The sequence below is a fragment of the Thamnophis sirtalis genome, unplaced genomic scaffold (genome assembly GCF_051295495.1).
Source record: "Thamnophis sirtalis isolate CommonGarterSnake01/CBP01778 unplaced genomic scaffold, rThaSir2_p1.2 scaffold_3, whole genome shotgun sequence".
NCBI classification, from domain to species: domain Eukaryota; kingdom Metazoa; phylum Chordata; class Lepidosauria; order Squamata; family Natricidae; genus Thamnophis; species Thamnophis sirtalis.
In genome coordinates, this window is record NW_028261383.1 from 167,224,678 (window position 1) to 167,243,028 (window position 18,351).

The 18,351-nt window shown below is 45.7% G+C and overlaps 1 protein-coding gene across 1 annotated transcript in view; it reads left to right on the top strand.

Annotated features, from left to right (window-relative positions):
• Positions 1-17,315: 17,315 nt before the first annotated feature.
• The window catches only part of HDAC6 (histone deacetylase 6), a 46,638-nt gene continuing 45,602 nt past the window's right edge, over positions 17,316-18,351 (top strand). The window contains exons 1-2 of the mRNA XM_087710794.1: positions 17,316-17,392; positions 17,548-17,652. Of these exons, the coding sequence (XP_087566920.1) occupies positions 17,318-17,392; positions 17,548-17,652 (180 nt within the window). The 5' untranslated portion in view covers positions 17,316-17,317. The remainder of the gene's footprint in view (positions 17,393-17,547; positions 17,653-18,351) is intronic.

Genomic DNA, 18,351 nt, shown 5'->3' on the forward strand with positions numbered 1-18,351 from the left:
CAATGGCCCATTTTAAGGCTAGGCGTGACTGTTGGCTGTGGGTAGATTTTAGAGTTTACTAGCCTGGCGTAATTTTGGCCATGGCATCGTTCTTAGAACCAGAAAACAGCTCAACCGCCCATTTTAAGGCTAGGCGTGGCTGTTGGCTGTGAGTAGATTTTATAGTTTACTTGCCTGGCGTAACTTTGGCTATGGCATGGTTCTTAGAACCAGAAAACAGCTCAACCGCCCATTTTAAGGCTAGGCGTGGCTGTTGGCTGTGAGTAGATTTTATAGTTTACTAGCCTGGCGTAACTTTGGCCATGGCATGGTTCTTAGAACCAGAAAACAGCTCAACCGCCCATTTTAAGGCTAGGCGTGGCTGTTGGCTGTGAGTAGATTTTATAGTTTACTAGCCTGGTGTAATTTTGGCCATGGCATGGTTCTTAGAACCAGAAAACAGCTCAACGGCCCATTTTAAGGCTAGGCGTGGCTGTTCGCTGTGACTAGATTTTAGACTTTACTAGCCTGGTGTAACTTTGGCCATGGCATGGTTCTCAGAACCAGAAAACAGCTCAACGGCCCATTTTAAGGCTAGGCATGGCTGTTGGCTGTGAGTAGATTTTAGACTTTACTAGCCTGGTGTAACTTGGGCCATGGCATGGTTCTCAGAACCAGAAAACAGCTCAATGGCCCTTTCTAAGGCTAGGCGTGGCTGTTGGCTGTGAGTAGATTTTATAGTTTACTAGCCTGGCGTAACTTTGGCCATGGCATGGTTCTTGGAACCAGAAAACAGCTCAATGGCCCATTCTAAGGCTAGGCGTGGCTGTTGGCTGTGAGTAGATTTTATAGTTTACTAGCCTGGCGTAACCTTGGCCATGGCATGGTTCTTAGAACCAGAAAACAGCTCAATGGCCCATTCTAAGGCTAGGCGTGGCTGTTGGCTGTGAGTAGATTTTATAGTTTACTAGCCTGGCGTAACCTTGGCCATGGCATGGTTCTTGGAACCAGAAAACAGCTCAATGGCCCATTCTAAGGCTAGGCGTGGCTGTTGGCTGTGAATAGATTTTATAGTTTACTAGCCTGGTGTAACTTTGGCCATGGCATGGTTCTTGGAACCAGAAAACAGCTCAATGGCCCATTCTAAGGCTAGGCATGGCTGTTGGCTGTGAGTAGATTTTAGACTTTACTAGCCTGGCGTAACCTTGGCCATGGCATGGTTCTTAGAACCAGAAAACAGCTCAATGGCCCATTTTAAGGCTAGGCACGGCTGTTGGCTGTGAGTAGATTTTATAGTTTATTTGCCTGGCGTAACTTTGGTCATGGCATGGTTCTTGGAACCAGAAAACAGCTCAATGGCCCATTTTAAGGCTAGGCAAGGCTGTTGGCTGTGAGTAGATTTTATAGTTTATTTGCCTGGCGTAACTTTGGCCATGGCATGGTTCTTGGAACCAGAAAACAGCTCAATGGCCCATTCTAAGGCTAGGCGTGGCTGTTGGCTGTGAGTAGATTTTATAGTTTACTAGCCTGGCGTAACTTTGGCCATGGCATGGTTCTTGGAACCAGAAAACAGCTCAATGGCCCATTCTAAGGCTAGGCGTGGCTGTTGGCTGTGAGTAGATTTTATAGTTTACTAGCCTGGCGTAACCTTGGCCATGGCATGGTTCTTAGAACCAGAAAACAGCTCAATGGCCCATTCTAAGGCTAGGCGTGGCTGTTGGCTGTGAGTAGATTTTATAGTTTACTAGCCTGGCGTAACCTTGGCCATGGCATGGTTCTTGGAACCAGAAAACAGCTCAATGGCCCATTCTAAGGCTAGGCGTGGCTGTTGGCTGTGAGTAGATTTTATGGTTTACTAGCCTGGTGTAACTTTGGCCATGGCATGGTTCTTGGAACCAGAAAACAGCTCAATGGCCCATTCTAAGGCTAGGCATGGCTGTTGGCTGTGAGTAGATTTTAGACTTTACTAGCCTGGCGTAACCTTGGCCATGGCATGGTTCTTAGAACCAGAAAACAGCTCAACGGCCCATTTTAAGGCTAGGCACGGCTGTTGGCTGTGAGTAGATTTTATAGTTTTTTTGCCTGGCGTAACTTTGGTCATGGCATGGTTCTTAGAACCAGAAAACAGCTCAATGGCCCATTTTAAGGCTAGGCGTGGCTGTTGGCTGTGAGTAGATTTTATAGTTTACTAGCCTGGCGTAACTTTTGCCATGGCATTGTTCTTAGAACCAGAAAACAGCTCAACGGCCCATTTTAAGGCTAGGCACGGCTGTTGGCTGTGAGTAGATTTTATAGTTTACTAGCCTGGTGTAACTTTGGCCATGGCATGGTTCTTGGAACCAGAAAACAGCTCAATGGCCCATTCTAAGGCTAGGCATGGCTGTTGGCTGTGAGTAGATTTTATAGTTTACTTGCCTGGTGTAACTTTGGTCATGGCATGGTTCTTGGAACCAGAAAACAGCTCAATGGCCCATTTTAAGGCTAGGCAAGGCTGTTGGCTGTGAGTAGATTTTAGAATTTACTAGCCTGGCGTAACCTTGGCCATGGCATGGGACACAACCCTGACCTGGGTGACCGAGACTCTCCAGAGATGCTGCGTCTCTTGTGCCTTCGAAAGAGATGCCGCTGCAAGTGCGCAGGAGAGGGGGGGGAGCCCCTCTCCCATCTGCGCTTCCGCAGCTGAAGACTTCATTCCTTGACGCGACTGGCGGCCTCTCGCATCCTAAGGTAATTCTAGCGGTGACTTAGAAGTTCTGTGAAGTGGGGTGCTAATGAATACACTTATTCTAGGGTAGTAAGGATAGCACCGGTGGTAGTTTTGATTCTTAAATGTTTATTTTTAGGAGTAAAACTATGCTTAGGAGTAAAAAAAAAAGCAAAAAATGTGGGGGACTAGCATCTTCAATGAACTAAAGGCAAAAGTTAACTAAAATTGCCATGTCTTTGGGAACAGGAGAAAAATCTGCTCTGAAGTTTATTCTCAAGGGCCCAACATTCCTATTCTTTGTATCTTGCTTTTTCACTGATGGGATAAAAGCTCCTTTGTGAAATTGTTGAATTACTTTTCTAGTCTTTGAGCACCAGGAGGACATTTGGTGATGTTGAGTTTTTATTTATTTCAGAGACACTCACTGAGTAAAATCAGTCAAAACTGAAGACATCAAAGGTAGGACATTGGTTTAATTAATTATCCAGTGCTGCATTTAGCCAAGAAGCCTGGCAGGTACTATTGGCAACATGAGGTTTATTATGGCAAAAACCATATATGAATAATGCGATAAATGTCTCTAAAACTTACATTTCCAACTGACCCCCTGCCCTGACCCCCTGGAGGCCATTCGGTCCCTGAGTTTCCAGCGTCCGGCGTCCAGACTGAATGAGCCTGGTAGTGGGCCTCTGCCTGTCTCATTCAACCCCCCCCTGCACACACACACTGGAGACTCACACTGAATGGCCTTCCGGGGGTCCCACTGGGTGACCCTTCCCAGTCCCTGAGTGAGCAGTGAGGGCGAATCAGCCTGGAGGAGTCAAGAGCGCTCAGCTGCATTGCCTCCTCCAGTCCCTGAGGACCCCCCAGTACTCCGACTGGAAGGGAATCCTTTCGTACCCCCTTCACTCCCTTAGGAAGAACGCCAGTACCAGCCAGACTTCTTAGCCCTGAAAGTAAACCAGGTGATGCATTTTAATGCGATGCCGTATGCAATGCAGGACAGGATTTGTGGCTGAGGTTTGAAATGAGTTGTCTCTGGTGCTCTCTCAGCTTGGTCTTCTTGCAGATGTTTCATTGAAGGACAAGTGAAGTGCTAGGAGGGAAAGAGTTTGCTCTCCACTTGCATTTTAGTGGCTTGTTGTTTCAGTGTTGGTGGAAGTAGTCTTGGAGGTTCTTTGGTTGAGCTATTTATTTACTGCATGTTGATCTGTGAATCTTGGATCAATTTCTTTGCTTTTGTACTTGTTGATTGTCTCTTGTGGAAAGACTATAGACAGTGTTGCGTGATGGCTAATTTGAAAGAGTTGCTGGACTTTTAGAATTTTCCTAATGTCTTGGCATGCTGGGAGTCTCCAGACTGAAACTCTGGTTAATTCTGTCAATATCTGGTGAAACTAGGGAGATTTCATGAGTTATTTGGATGGCTAGTTGCTCTTATCGCATATATCTTTCTACATTTCATCCTAGGTTTAATGTTATCCATGGTTCTTAGAACCAGAAAACAGCTCAACCGCCCATTTTAAGGCTAGGCGTGGCTGTTGACTGTTAATAGATTTTGGAGATTTCTTGCCTGGTGTAACTTTGGCCATGACATGGTTCTTAGAACCAGAAAACAGCTCAATGGCCCATTTTAAGGCTAGGCAAGGCTGTTGGCTGTTAATAGATTTTGGAGATTTCTTGCCTGGTGTAACTTTGGCCATGGCATTGTTCTTAGAACCAGAAAACAGCTCAATGGCCCATTTTAAGGCTAGGCAAGGCTGTTGGCTGTTAATAGATTTTGGAGATTTCTTGCCTGGCATAACTTTGGCCATGGCATTGTTCTTAGAACCAGAAAACAGCTCAATGGCCCATTTTAAGGCTAGGCAAGGCTGTTGGCTGTTAATAGATTTTGGAGATTTCTTGCCTGGTGTAACTTTGGCCATGGCATTGTTCTTAGAACCAGAAAACAGCTCAATGGCCCATTTTAAGGCTAGGCGTGGCTGTTGGCTGTGAGTAGATTTTATAGTTTACTTGCCTGGCATAACTTTGGCCATGGCATTGTTCTTAGAACCAGAAAACAGCTCAACGGCCCATTTTAAGGCTAGGCGTGGCTGTTGGCTGTGAGTAGATATTAGGATTTACTAGCCTGGCGTAACTTTGGCCATGGAATGGTTCTTAGAACCAGAAAACAGCTCAATGGCCCATTTTAAGGCTAGGCATGGCTGTTGGCTGTGAGTAGATTTTATAGTTTACTAGCCTGGCGTAATTTTGGCCATGGCATGGTTCTTAGAACCAGAAAACAGCTCAATGGCCCATTTTAAGGCTAGGCGTGGCTGTTGGCTGTGAGTAGATTTTATAGTTTACTTGCCTGGCGTAATTTTGGCCATGGCATGGTTCTTAGAACCAGAAAACAGCTCAACCGCCCATTTTAAGGCTAGGCGTGGCTGTTGGCTGTGAGTAGATTTTATAGTTTACTTGCCTGGCGTAACTTTGGCCATGGCATGGTTCTTAGAACCAGAAAACAGCTCAACCGCCCATTTTAAGGCTAGGCGTGGCTGTTGGCTGTGAGTAGATTTTATAGTTTACTTGCCTGGCTTAATTTTGGCCATGGCATGGTTCTTAGAACCAGAAAACAGCTCAACGGCCCATTTTAAGGCTAGGCATGGCTGTTGGCTGTGCGTAGATTTTATAGTTTACTAGCCTGGCGTAATTTTGGCCATGGCATGGTTCTTAGAACCAGAAAACAGCTGAATGGCCCATTTTAAGGCTAGGCACAGCTGTTGGCTGTGAGTAGATTTTAGGATTTACTAGCCTGGCGTAATTTTGGCCATGGCATGGTTCTTAGAACCAGATAACAGCTCAACAGCCCATTTTAAGGCTAGGCGTGGCTGTTGGCTGTGAGTAGATTTTAGGATTTACTAGCCTAGCATAACTTTGGCCATGGCATGGTTCTTAGAACCAGAAAACAGCTCAACCGCCCATTTTAAGGCTAGGCACGGCTGTTGGCTGTGAGTAGATTTTATAGTTTATTTGCCTGGCGTAACTTTGGTCATGGCATGGTTCTTAGAACCAGAAAACAGCTCAATGGCCCATTTTAAGGCTAGGCGTGGCTGTTGGCTGTGAGTAGATTTTATAGTTTACTAGCCTGGTGTAACTTTGGCCATGGCATTGTTCTTAGAACCAGAAAACAGCTCAACGGCCCATTTTAAGGCTAGGCACGGCTGTTGGCTGTGAGTAGATTTTATAGTTTATTTGCCTGGCGTAACTTTGGTCATGGCATGGTTCTCAGAACCAGAAAACAGCTCAATGGCCCATTTTAAGGCAAGGCGTGGCTGTTGGCTGTGAGTAGATTTTATAGTTTACTAGCCTGGCGTAATTTTGGCCATGGCATGGTTCTTAGAACCAGAAAACAGCTCAATGGCCCATTTTAAGGCTAGGCACGGCTGTTGGCTGTGAGTAGATTTTATAGTTTATTTGCCTGGCGTAACTTTGGCCATGGCATGGTTCTTGGAACCAGAAAAAAGCTCAACGGCCCATTTTAAGGCTAGGCGTGGCTGTTGGCTGTTTGTAGATTTTATAGTTTACTTGCCTGGTGTAACTTTGGTCATGGCATGGTTCTTGGAACCAGAAAACAGCTCAATGGCCCATTTTAAGGCTAGGCAAGGCTGTTGGCTGTGAGTAGATTTTAGAATTTACTAGCCTGGCGTAACCTTGGCCATGGCATGGGACACAACCCTGACCTGGGTGACCGAGACTCTCCAGAGATGCTGCGTCTCTTGTGCCTTCGAAAGAGACGCCGCTGCAAGTGCGCAGGAGAGGGGGGGGAGCCCCTCTCCCATCTGCGCTTCCGCAGCTGAAGACTTCATTCCTTGACGCGACTGGCGGCCTCTCGCATCCTAAGGTAATTCTAGTGGAGACTTAGAAGTTCTGTGAAGTGGGGTGCTAATGAATACACTTATTCTAGGGTAGTAAGGATAGCACCGTTGGTAGTTTTAATTCTTAAATGTTTTTTTTGGGGAGTAAAACTATGCTTAGGAGTAAAAAAAAAAGCAAAAAATGTGGGGGACTAGCATCTTCAATGAACTAAAGGCAAAAGTTAACTAAAATTGCCATGTCTTTGGGAACAGGAGAAAAATCTGCTCTGAAGTTTATTCTCAAGGGCCCAACATTCCTATTCTTTGTATCTTGCTTTTTTCACTAATGGGATAAAAGCTCCTTTGTGAAATTGTTGAATTACTTTTCTAGTCTTTGAGCACCAGGAGGACATTTGCTGATGTTGAGTTTTTATTTATTTCAGAGACACTCACTGAGTAAAATCAGTCAAAACTGAAGACATCAAAGGTAGGACATTGGTTTCATGAATTATCCAGTGCTGCATTTAGCCAAGAAGCCTGGCAGGTACTATTGGCAACATGAGATTTGTTATGGCAAAAACCACCTATGAATAATGCGATAAATGTCTCTAAAACTTAGATTTCTATCTGACCCCCTGCCCTGACCCCCTGGAGGCCATTCGGTCCCTGAGTTTCCAGCGTCCGGCGTCCAGACTGAATGAGCCTGGTAGTGGGCCTCTGCCTGTCTCATTCAACCCCCCCCTGCACACACACACTGGAGACTCACACTGAATGGCCTTCCGGGGGTCCCACTGGGTGACCCTTCCCAGTCCCTGAGCGAGCAGTGAGGGCGAATCAGCCTGGAGGAGTCAAGAGCGCTCAGCTGCATTGCCTCCTCCAGTCCCTGAGGACCCCCCAGTACTCCGACTGGAAGGGAATCCTTTCGGACCCCCTTCACTCCCTTAGGAAGAACACCAGTACCAGCCAGACTTCTTAGCCCTGAAAGTAAACCTGGTGATGCATTTTAATGCGATGCCGTATGCAATGCAGGACAGGATTTGTGGCTGAGGTTTGAAATGAGTTGTCTCTGGTGCTCTCTCAGCTTGGTCTTCTTGCAGATGTTTCATTGAAGGACAAGTGAAGTGCTAGGAGGGAAAGAGTTTGCTCTCCACTTGCATTTTAGTGGCTTGTTGTTTCAGTGTTGGTGGAAGGAGTCTTGGAGGTTCTTTGGTTGAGCTATTTATTTACTGCATTGATCTGTGAATCTTGGGTCAATTTGTTTCCTTTTGGACTTGTTGATTGTCTCTTGTGGAAGGATTATAGACAGTGTTGCGTGATGGCTAATTGGAAAGAGTTGCTGGACTTTTAGAATTTTCCTAATGTCTTGGCATGCTGTGAGTCTCCAGACTGAAACTAGGGTTAAGTCTGTCAATATCTGGTGAAACTAGGGAGATTTCATGAGTTATTTGGATTGTTAGTTGCTTTTATGGCATATATCTTTCTACATTCCATCCTAGGTTTAATGTTATCCATGGTTCTTAGAACCAGAAAACAGCTCAATGGCCAATTTTAAGGCTAGGCATGGCTGTTGGCTGTGAGTAGATTTTAGAGTTTACTAGCCTGGCGTAATTTTGGCCATGGCATGGTTCTTAGAACCAGAAAACAGCTCAATGGCCCATTTTAAGGCTAGGCGTGGCTGTTGGCTGTGAGTAGATTTTAGAGATTTCTTGCCTGGCGTAACTTTGGCCATGGCATGGTTTTTAGAACCAGAAAACAGATCAATGGCCCATTTTAAGGTTAGGCGTGGCTTTTGACTGTTAGTAGATTTTAGAGATTTCTTGCCTGGCGTAACTTTGGCCATGGCATCGTTCTTAGAACCAGAAAACAGTTCAATGGCCCACTTGAAGGCTAGGTGTGGCTGTTGACTGTTAGTAGATTTTATAGTTTACTTGCCTGGGGTAATTTTGGCCATGGCATGGTTCTTAGAACCAGAAAACAGATCAACGGCCCATTTTAAGGCTAGGCGTGGCTGTTGACTGTGAGTAGATTTTAGAGATTTCTTGCCTGGCGTAATTTTGGCCATGGCATGGTTCTTAGAACCAGAAAACAGCTCAACCGCCCATTTTAAGGCTAGGCGTGACTGTTGGCTGTGAGTAGATTTTAGAGTTTACTAGCCTGGTGTAATTTTGGCCATGGCATGGTTCTTAGAACCAGAAAACAGCTCAATGGCCCATTTTAAGGCTAGGCGTGGCTGTTGACTGTTAGTAGATTTTAGAGATTTCTTGCCTGGCGTAATTTTGGCCATGGCATGGTTCTTAGAACCAGAAAACAGCTCAATGGCCCATTTTAAGGCTAGGCGTGGCTGTTGACTGTTAGTAGATTTTAGAGATTTCTTGCCTGGCGTAACTTTGGCCATGGCATGGTTCTTAGAACCAGAAAACAGTTCAATGGCCCACTTTAAGGCTAGGCGTGGCTGTTGACTGATAATTAAGGGGTGTATGGGGTGTTCAGGGAGGGGTAGCACCTCTGGTGTAGGGGCATGTCGTGTCCTTTTAGGGCAGCTCTTCCACCTTTGGTCCCCACCTGTCACTCAGCTCTCACCTGTGGCTCCTAGTAGCTGTAGCATGCGCAGCGGCCACACCCCGGGCAACAGCTTCGACAGGCTGGCTAAACCAGGTTGAGAGTAGCCGCTGGGTCATTGACCTTCGGTGAAATAGGGACTTGTCTCTCCTGAAGACAGATTCTGGCAGACTCAGCGGATGAAACCTACCAGACTTGGACGAGGGTCATGAATAAGGTGACCAGACGTCCCTCTTTTGGCGGGACACACCCGCTTTCCAATGCATTTTCCCGCGTCCCGCCCGCCTTTTTAAAAGGCACACTTTTTTTGGCGCTCGCAGCTCCCGCCCATCAGCTGCTAGCTTGCTGGGCTGGCTCATCGTTCTGTTCTCTATCCTACCAGATGAGCCAGCCCAGCAAGCTAGCAGCTGATGGGCGGGAGCTGCGAGCGCCAAAAAAAGCGTGCTTTTAGCCTTTTACCTACTACCTACAAATTTAAGCCAGCCCAGCCTGCCGCTCACTGATTGGATTGGCCTGGACTCCAGCCAATCAGTGAGCTGGCTGGGATGGGAAATTTTCAGCACGCTTGCGCGAGTTTCCATTTCCTTTCTACAAAAGACGAAAGAGGTTGCAGCTGCGCTGACTGGTGAGTAATCTAATTCTAATCGAATTTTCCGCTCGCCGCGGCAGGAGGAGAGGGTGGGGGCAGCTGCAGCCGCCCGCGGCCGGTTCAGGGGCTCCCGCCGCCCGGCAGAAGCCCCTGAACCGCGTGCGGGCGGCTGCCCCCTCCTCCTCCCTGTCCTCCTGCGGCCGCGAGGAGTAGTCCGTTCGTGCAGAAATTGCCCGCCCCAGCTGAGTGAATTGGGATCGCCTGCGGCCGTGAGGAGTCCTCGCGGCCGCAGGCGATCCCAATTGAATTCACTCAGCCGGGGCGGGCAATTTCTGCACGAACGGAGTATTCCTCGTGGCCGCAGGCGATCCCAATTCACTCAGCCGGGGCGGGCAATTCGTGCAGAAATTGCCCGCCCTGGCTGAGCGAATTGGGATCGCCTGCGGCTGCGAGGAATACTCCGTTCGTGTAGGAGTCCTCGCGGCCGCAGGCGATCCCAATTGAATTCACTCTGTGCGGGCGGCTCGGCTGCCCCCTCCTCCCCCCTCTCCTCCTGCGGCCGCGAGGAGTAGTCCGTTCGTGCAGAAATTGCCCGCCCCGGCTGAGTGAATTGGGATCGCCTGCGGCCGCGAGGAATCCATTTGTGCAGGGGTCCTCGCGGCCGCAGGCGATCCCAATTAAATTCACTCTGTGCGGGCGGCAGGCGCTGCGCCCACGAGGAGCTGCCTATTCATGAATGGGATCGCCGCCTCCGAGAGCATGGGCGCAGCGGCTGCCGCCCGCACAGAACGTCGTGCGGGGGTCCTGCCGCCCGGAAAGTTATGGAAAGTTATCTGCGGGCGGCGTCCATTCGTGATTGGGATCGATCGCCGGGGCAGCCTCTCGCTTCCGGAACTTCCTCTCTCACTTCCGGGGGTCCCGCCGCCCGGCATAAGCCCCTGAACTGCCGCGGAATCCGTTCGTGAATCAAAATGGATCCGCGCGGCAGGAGGAGAGGTTGGGGCGCTGCCAGCTGCCCGCAGACAATTTCCTCTCGCTTTCGGGGGTCCCGCCGCCTGGCAAAAGCCCCTGAATCGCGTGGAAGTTATCTGCTGGCAGCGTCCGTTCGTGATTGGGATCCATCGCCGCCTCCGAGAGGGTATACAGAACACTATTTACCTAAATGTGCATATATACAGTTTAGTATTTTAGCATTTATTTTTGAAAAAAATCAAACTCCTAAATCATGGTGTATAGCTTATTGCTCCTATCTTGGACATATTTTTTCTGATCAAACATTTGTGTTTACTGGGGTGGTGCATAAAGCTGAAAAGAGTTATTGTTTGTAATTTGTCTACATTATTTTGCTGTTAAAGAACAGTTTTCTTCTTGGGGATAGATATTGATGGAGATTTCTTGTGCCATTAGGAATTGTTGCAAAGAAAAGATAAAGAATCTTATGGTGTGATATTGGTGAATTTTTAAAAAAAATAGTCTGTGTTGTCTTTCTGTCCCAAATAGTTAAATATAATTTCATTATGAACATCTGCAGGGTTTATGGGATTCCCATAATATGGGAGATTCATGCCTTTGTAGGTCATATTTGCCCATTTGTGGTTTTCTGTCTCATCTGTGAAATTCACAACCTTTTATTTGTTATGTTCTGAATTTTTCTCTTTTTAGAAAGTGATAAGAAATCTACCTGCAATTTAATCTTGACCAGGCATCCTGACTTTTAAGAAGTCACTGACATGCCAGTTTTAAAATTGTTTTTTTTCTTGATAGTTAAGGTCAAAAATTTAAACTTGCTGTCACAACTTTGAGCAGGGTGTGAGATTGTTGATGTCCATTTTACTGTCTTTCAATAACTGTATAATGTTCCAATCAAGCCTCAAATTAAGATGTTACCAACTAGTATGTGAACTACTGGAAAGATTGTGTGCCTATAGAGTTAAGAGTAAGAGTTTCATTTCATGCATCAGAAGGCTGTATAGTGTAGAGAGAAAAATATGTTCAAAACATTACAGTTGTATGTGTTAGCCGCCTGAATCTATATTACTGTCTTTGTTTTAAAAATTTTCTCTCAGGATCCCAAAATGGTATTTGTTTGTATGGGTTATATTTATCAATATGTATTGCATTAAATATTGAAATCTAAGTATTCACTGCTACTGTGGATTCTCACAATTGTTTGATGGGATTTCAACATAGGCTGGCAAATTTGAATTTTGAGTACCCTTGATTGGGTCTGACCCTCTGGACTCCAAGGAGAGATTTTAAGAAACACTGATTTCTTTTGCCAGGTAATATGTAATAGGTTGCCACTGCAAGTGTATTTGAAAAAGATAGCTTACTCTATGGTGTTGTTTTTTTTATTTTTATACTGGAATTCTTCATGAAAAAATCCAAAAGGATTTACAAAAGAATAATAAAATATCTCTTCAAGAAAACAATAAAACTAACAGTGTCAGTGAAGATAATATAGAAAAGCAAGGCATAATTCATTTTTAAAAAGCAGTCTAAGAGGGAGGTTGTCCTGAAGCACATGTTACTCTAGAATTGCCTTGGGTGAACAGGCTTGATTTCAGCTGTTCAAACAAACCAATGTGTAGAAAACAGCTACACATTTCCTAATTTATTATTAAATAATTTGTATTCTATCAGGGGCTTTCAGCAGTTTACAGCAACAAAAATGCCAAATAAAATTATATTATTATAAAATCATTGTAACAATTCCACAAAAACAATAAAAAGAAAATCCAGTGATAAAACCATATTAAATCCCAATGGCTCTAGATTCTAGAAGACAGAATAATTTGTACAGCCTTCCTGAATGGACAGCAGGTTAGGGCTCCCTGCTCTGGAGGAGGTTTCCAAAGGATGGGCACCAGCTGAGACCTTCCTCCTGAGAAAGCCCTACCTTTGTCATGAATGGGATTACTAGCAGGGCCTCCCCAGAAGATATTTAAAGCTCTGGTAAGATAGCTTTGAGGGGGGTGGTCTTTAAATATTTGGACTTTAAGCTGATTTTGGAAAATCTGTAAATTTTAAAGCACAAAACTGCTATTGGCTTGTTTCCAGATGAGTCATTTACTGTAAGGAGTATAGGCTCAATGTATTTTAAAATAATATTTTATTTATTGTGCATATGATTTTTTAAAATAGTGGTATTCTGTGTTGATTCTTTTTTTAAATTGTCTTAGACTATTTAAAAAAAGATTCTATCCAAAATAAATTGAAACAAGCCATTTTAAAAAATTTCTATGCACAATACTTTGAAATGGACTCAGGAGTCATGATTGACACTGAGTGAATTTGCACTTTTAATAATCAGGAAGATACAATGGCATTGAAAAAAGTGACTGATGACCATTTTTCACACTTAGCGACCATTTTCACACTTAGCGACCGTTGTGGCATCCTCATGGTTACGCGATCAAAATGTTGATGTTTGGCAACAGATTCGTATTTCTGATGGTCGCTAAGTGAGGAGTCTCGAGGAGGGGGAAAACATTTAGTGACCAAAGTTACAATGGCATTGAAAAAAGTGACTGATGACCATTTTTCACACTTAGCGACCGTTGCGACCATTTTTCACACTTAGCGACCGTTGCAGCATCCTCATGGTCACGTGATCAAAATTTGGTTTGGCAACAGATTCGTATTTATGCTGGTTTCAGTGTCCTGGGGTGACCTTTTGACAAAAAAATTTTTTTTTATTTTTCAGCAATGGCTTCCCTGAAGACTCTGGAGGGCAAAAAACAATGTTATTTCCGGTTTGCTCATAGGGCCGGATTTAGTCTTCCGGAGTGTTTAAGGGCCTTCAGGAGGCTTCCCTGAAGGCTCCAGAGGGAAAAAAACGATGCTACACGCAAACTGGAAGTGATTTCCAGTTTTCTCGTAGGGCTGGTTTTAGCCCTCTGGAGCCTTCAGGGAAGCCTCCTAAAGGCCCCTGAAGGCTCTGGAGGACTAAAACCGGCCCTAGAAGTCTGGTTTGCTCTTAGGGCCAGTTTTTCACGCTCCAGAGGGTTCAAGGAAGCTCCTGAAGCCTCCAGAGGGCCTGGGGGAGCGCTATTTTCGCCCTCTCCAGGCTCCTATAAAGCCTCTGAAGCCTGCAAAGGGCAAAAAAAGCACACTAAAAATAGGGGGGAGTTCTGTTCGTGCGTGCATGCGCACTAGGGTAACACACATACCATTATGGGTGTGATCCACGAGCCAAAAAAGGTTTGCCATCACTGAGCTATAGCAATCCCTGCAGCCTGAAATAGCTGATGATCGAGAGGACATCTTAAACTGAAAGTGAAACTTGCTGTTTGCTCCACAAGGCAAATTGCTGGGAAAGCACCGAAAGTGCAACTTGCTGTTTGCTCCAGGAGTGCTGGGAGGCAGAAGCAGATTTTTCTTTCTTGTGCTAATCAGGCTGTTTGCTATTTCCTGCAAGGAAGTTAAGTCAATAACTATAAATGCCTATAGAATGTTCAAATTATTAGGCTTATTTTTTAAAGACTGCTTTATTATTGTTCTAGACAGCTTAACGAGATGAAGATGATTTTTAAAATAAATGCTTGGTCTGAAGAGGCCCAGTGCTATTGTATCTTCTTTTAAACAGCAGAGAATAATGTATACTTCCAGGAAGCCACATCAATTTTAACAGCATCTGTACAAGTATAGTCTGCAATGTAACTGAAATGTGTATATTGTCTGTACTGTTTGCTGTTTGCTGCAAGGCGACAAATTGCTGGGAGGCAGAAGCAGATTTCCCCCCAAGTTTTGTCCATTAACACTTACACTATAATAAAATTAATGTAAGAGAAACTGGGCTAAATTATTTTAATATTTTATGTTTTATTGGGCAAATAATCAAGGGAGGCGGATGGGGGGGTCTTAATCATTGAAGCCACAGTCTATCTGTGTGTAAAGTGTGGGTAGTTACCATATATACATGAAATATATAAGAGAATATCTGTAGCTCAGGGTTGAACTGCGGAGTCCTTGCTACTCGCTGAGCTTATTTAGTTGCAGATTTTTCATTACCCAACTAGGGAAAGACTTGAGGGCGACTTGAGTGTGGTGTTTGTCGCCTGTTTATGTATAACAGCTTGCCCTGCAGCAAAGGGATGCTCAGTGGTTGCGTTCCACCTCCAGCCCAAACTTTCCCATCTAACAGCTTCTCAGCGCAGTTCCTAATGTCACAATTTGAGCACATGTTCAGAGCAGTCCAAGTGTGTGTGTGCCCACGGCCAAAAATTAAGCAGCCAGGCTGCCCCGCCTGGAAGGCTGTTTTTGGAAGTATTTCATCGCTTCTCAATTAAACCCTGAATCACAATCGTGCCTGAGTGGAGGAAGAGCGACACACATTGAGGAAAACAAAGAAAAAGGGACGCTAATGCAGGAGCCTATGCGCCTCCACCTCCTTTAACCCGTTCTCTACCCCCCGCCCCAAAGACAAGTGGATTCGCCTAACCCCCCCCCCCTCCTGTGATCCTGGCCGAAAGACCGCTCTCCAGCGGCCCCGCCCAATGGTTCGCGCCAGTTGGTTCACCCACCCACCCGGCCCGAACGGAATGGTCTCGCCCACTTTCTGCCGAGGGCGGCGAATGCTTTCCCTCGCGGAGGGGGAGTGGCGCCGAAGTGACAGCATCAGGCGGCGCCCTAGGAGATAGAGAGAGAGGTAGACAGACCGGGCTCAGGACGTGGGGAGGGCGTGGCCGGTCAGCTTTAGCGCCAGGTAAGTTGGAGACATTTTTTTTGGGGGGGGGGATGCAAGGTGATCCTGAGGAGCGTGGTGATCGCCCCGCCCAAGTCGAGCCCTGCCTTCCTTCAACCCCCCCCCCCTTTTTTTTTGCGGACGATCCGACATTGCTGCCTTCCCGCAAGATCCTGATTGCCTTCGGCTCCAGCTTGAGTCGGTCACCGCAGCCCGCAGTCGAAGCGGCGGCGGGTTGCCGCGTCCTCCCTCCCGAGCCGCCGTGGACTGGACCCTTCCAAGGGTGGGGAAGTGGTCCTTTCAGTTGCAGGTTTGGAGGGTGGGTGGGTGGGTGTGGTCCTTGTCACCTTGGTAACAGGCGGACAGATTAGGGGGGGGGGGGTTCCTCCAAAGGCAGCGTCCACCGCACGTGTTTCTACCGGGGTTGCGTTGTTCTTTGCCATGCCTTCTGCAAACAAGATCTGGGGGGATCAGAAGGGTCGGAGAAGGGGTTGTGAGCAGCACAGGGGGTGTGCCTGTAAAGAGGCTGGGTTTCCGTCCCCCACCTCAGATCTGCTTCTGACGGTGCTCCCAGGTTTACCCCGAAGTAAATCCCACTCGGGTCAACCAGTTTGACAGTCAGGTAGGCAAGCCTGTGGAATTGCAGTCTCCCTATACCAGAGGTCTTCAAACTTGAGAACTTTAAGACTTGTGGACTTCAACTCCCAGAATTCTCCAGCCAGCTGGCTGAAGAATTCTGGGAGTTGAAGTCCACAAGTCTTAAAGTTCCCAAGTTTGGGGACCCCTGCCCTATACTGATAGCTGGAGAAAGGTTCTGTCAAAATGAAGCTGATGGCTCCAAGGCAAAATAAGAACGTTATTAGTGAGGAAAATGAGAGAATGAGGATGATGCCAATGGGAGAAAGACCATTGTTTGGTTCTGATTCCAGCCAGATGTTTGGGTAGAAATAGGGGCACAGTTTGCATTTTAACTGTTAAGCCTACACTTAGGAGTTCGGGTATTGCTGGATTCATCAATCATAATTTTGTTAATTACAGTGTATTAAATAAACCATAACTGTTTTGCACAGATAATAAGCCATAGACAATGGTTTATAAACCACAGTGGCTGGATTCATATCACATGCTATGCTTAGAATGAATGAATTGTGTTATGGCTTAACACAAAGAGTAAATCCCTCATTATTAATAATATATTTATATCCCACTAAATCAAACAAAACTGTTGAAAGTTTGTATGACACATGCAGGTAACTGAAATATCACCAGTGAATCTAAACTATAAATATCTAAAATTAAAAAAAAACATCAAAATAGATATGATAGGCAAAGTACACACTGGCGTTAAGCCACATATAAACAGTTAGGTCTAAGTTGTGAATACTTTGCAAAAGAGTCAGTTTTGTGTTTGTTTTCATTTTAAAAAAATGAAATTAAGGAGAGGACTAGTCTAATTCCCACTGCAAGGCTGTTCCTGAGAACCAGCATTGCTACTGAAAAGCAGCATGTTTAGCCCCAGCAGCTCTTTATTACTGGAAGCAAGAAACTACTTCCTTGATGACATTATTTGTTATTCATTTCCAACTAGAGTAGGTAACCCTGAATATAACTAGATACCAACTGACAAGGGCTTCATAGGTCAAGAGAAATTACTCATTGACAGCTTTCCCCTGCATAAGCAACTACTTTCTTGGTGATTATTTCATAGAACAAGATATTTAGACATAGGGTGATTTTAGAATTGAATGCTTTAGCACAGGAGTGTCAAACTTCTGTCATCATGGTGGCATCACGTGATGTATCGGGACTTCCCCCCACCCCTTTCACTAAACAGGATGTGGGCATGGCCAGTGTATGACTCATCCAGCCCGTGGGCCACAATTTTTACAGCCATGCTCTAGTGTCTGTTATGGAACTTTCTGTAACATGTGTTTGGTTTTCTTCCATAGGATTGTAGCTCAATGGCTTCTGATTTGGGAAATGCCTCAGTTTTGGATCCCATATCTGTGCCTACTTTGGACATTCAGGCTCCATTGGTAAAGTAAACCAGTTGTTGTGATGGAGACTGTGGGAATCAATAGTTCACTGGGAGTATGGTTAGCTTCCCTTTCTGTCCCATGGAAGAGAGGAGAGCTTTGCTACTTCTGTGGCAGGTCAGTGTATCAAAGTAATGTTCTCTTGGTTTCCCTAGAAAAAGGCTAACAAGAAGGGAGGGCTTCCAGAGGCCAAGCGGAAAGGACGTGCAAAAAAGATGAACAAAGATGCCGAGGATTTGTCTTTGGTCCTGCAGAAACTGGTAGGTAGATCCCTTCAATTCCCAAGTTCTGGACTGAAAAAGCAGCTATGAGTTCTTCATTCACTCTTAGGAGAGAACTGGAAGATGCAGGAATAGCAGTAGCAATAGCAGTTAGACTTATATACTGCTTCATAGGGCTTTCAGCCCTCTCTAAGCGGTTTACAGAGTCAGCATATTGCCCCCAACAACAATCTGGGTCCTCATTTTACCCACCTCGGAAGGATGGAAGGCTGAGTCAACCCTGAGCCGGTGAGATTTGAACCGCCGAACTGCAGAACTGCAGTCAGCTGAAGTAGCCTGCAGTGCTGTATTTAACCACTGTGCCACCTCGGCTCTAGCCTAGTCCTAGCTTCTTTTAAGACTTAGCCATTCATCTTAACAAAACTTAAGGGGTACTTTCCTCTCTCAGCAATTCAGTTACGAAAGATCCTCAACTATTTAAAAATGCCACTCGTGATAACTTCATTTCTACCATCACTGCAATGATACCTTTAACACCATGAAGCAATAACATCTGCCTATCTCATGTCTTTGGGACAGACTCAGTAGGTCAGTCTTGTCAAACTGGTTGCCCACAGGCCAGATGCATCACACGCAGGCCACGCCCACCTTGGCTCTACAAAGGCAAAAAAAAAATCACAATGTGTTACGTGACACGATCTAGTTTGACACCCGTACAGTAGGTGGATAAAAAATGCC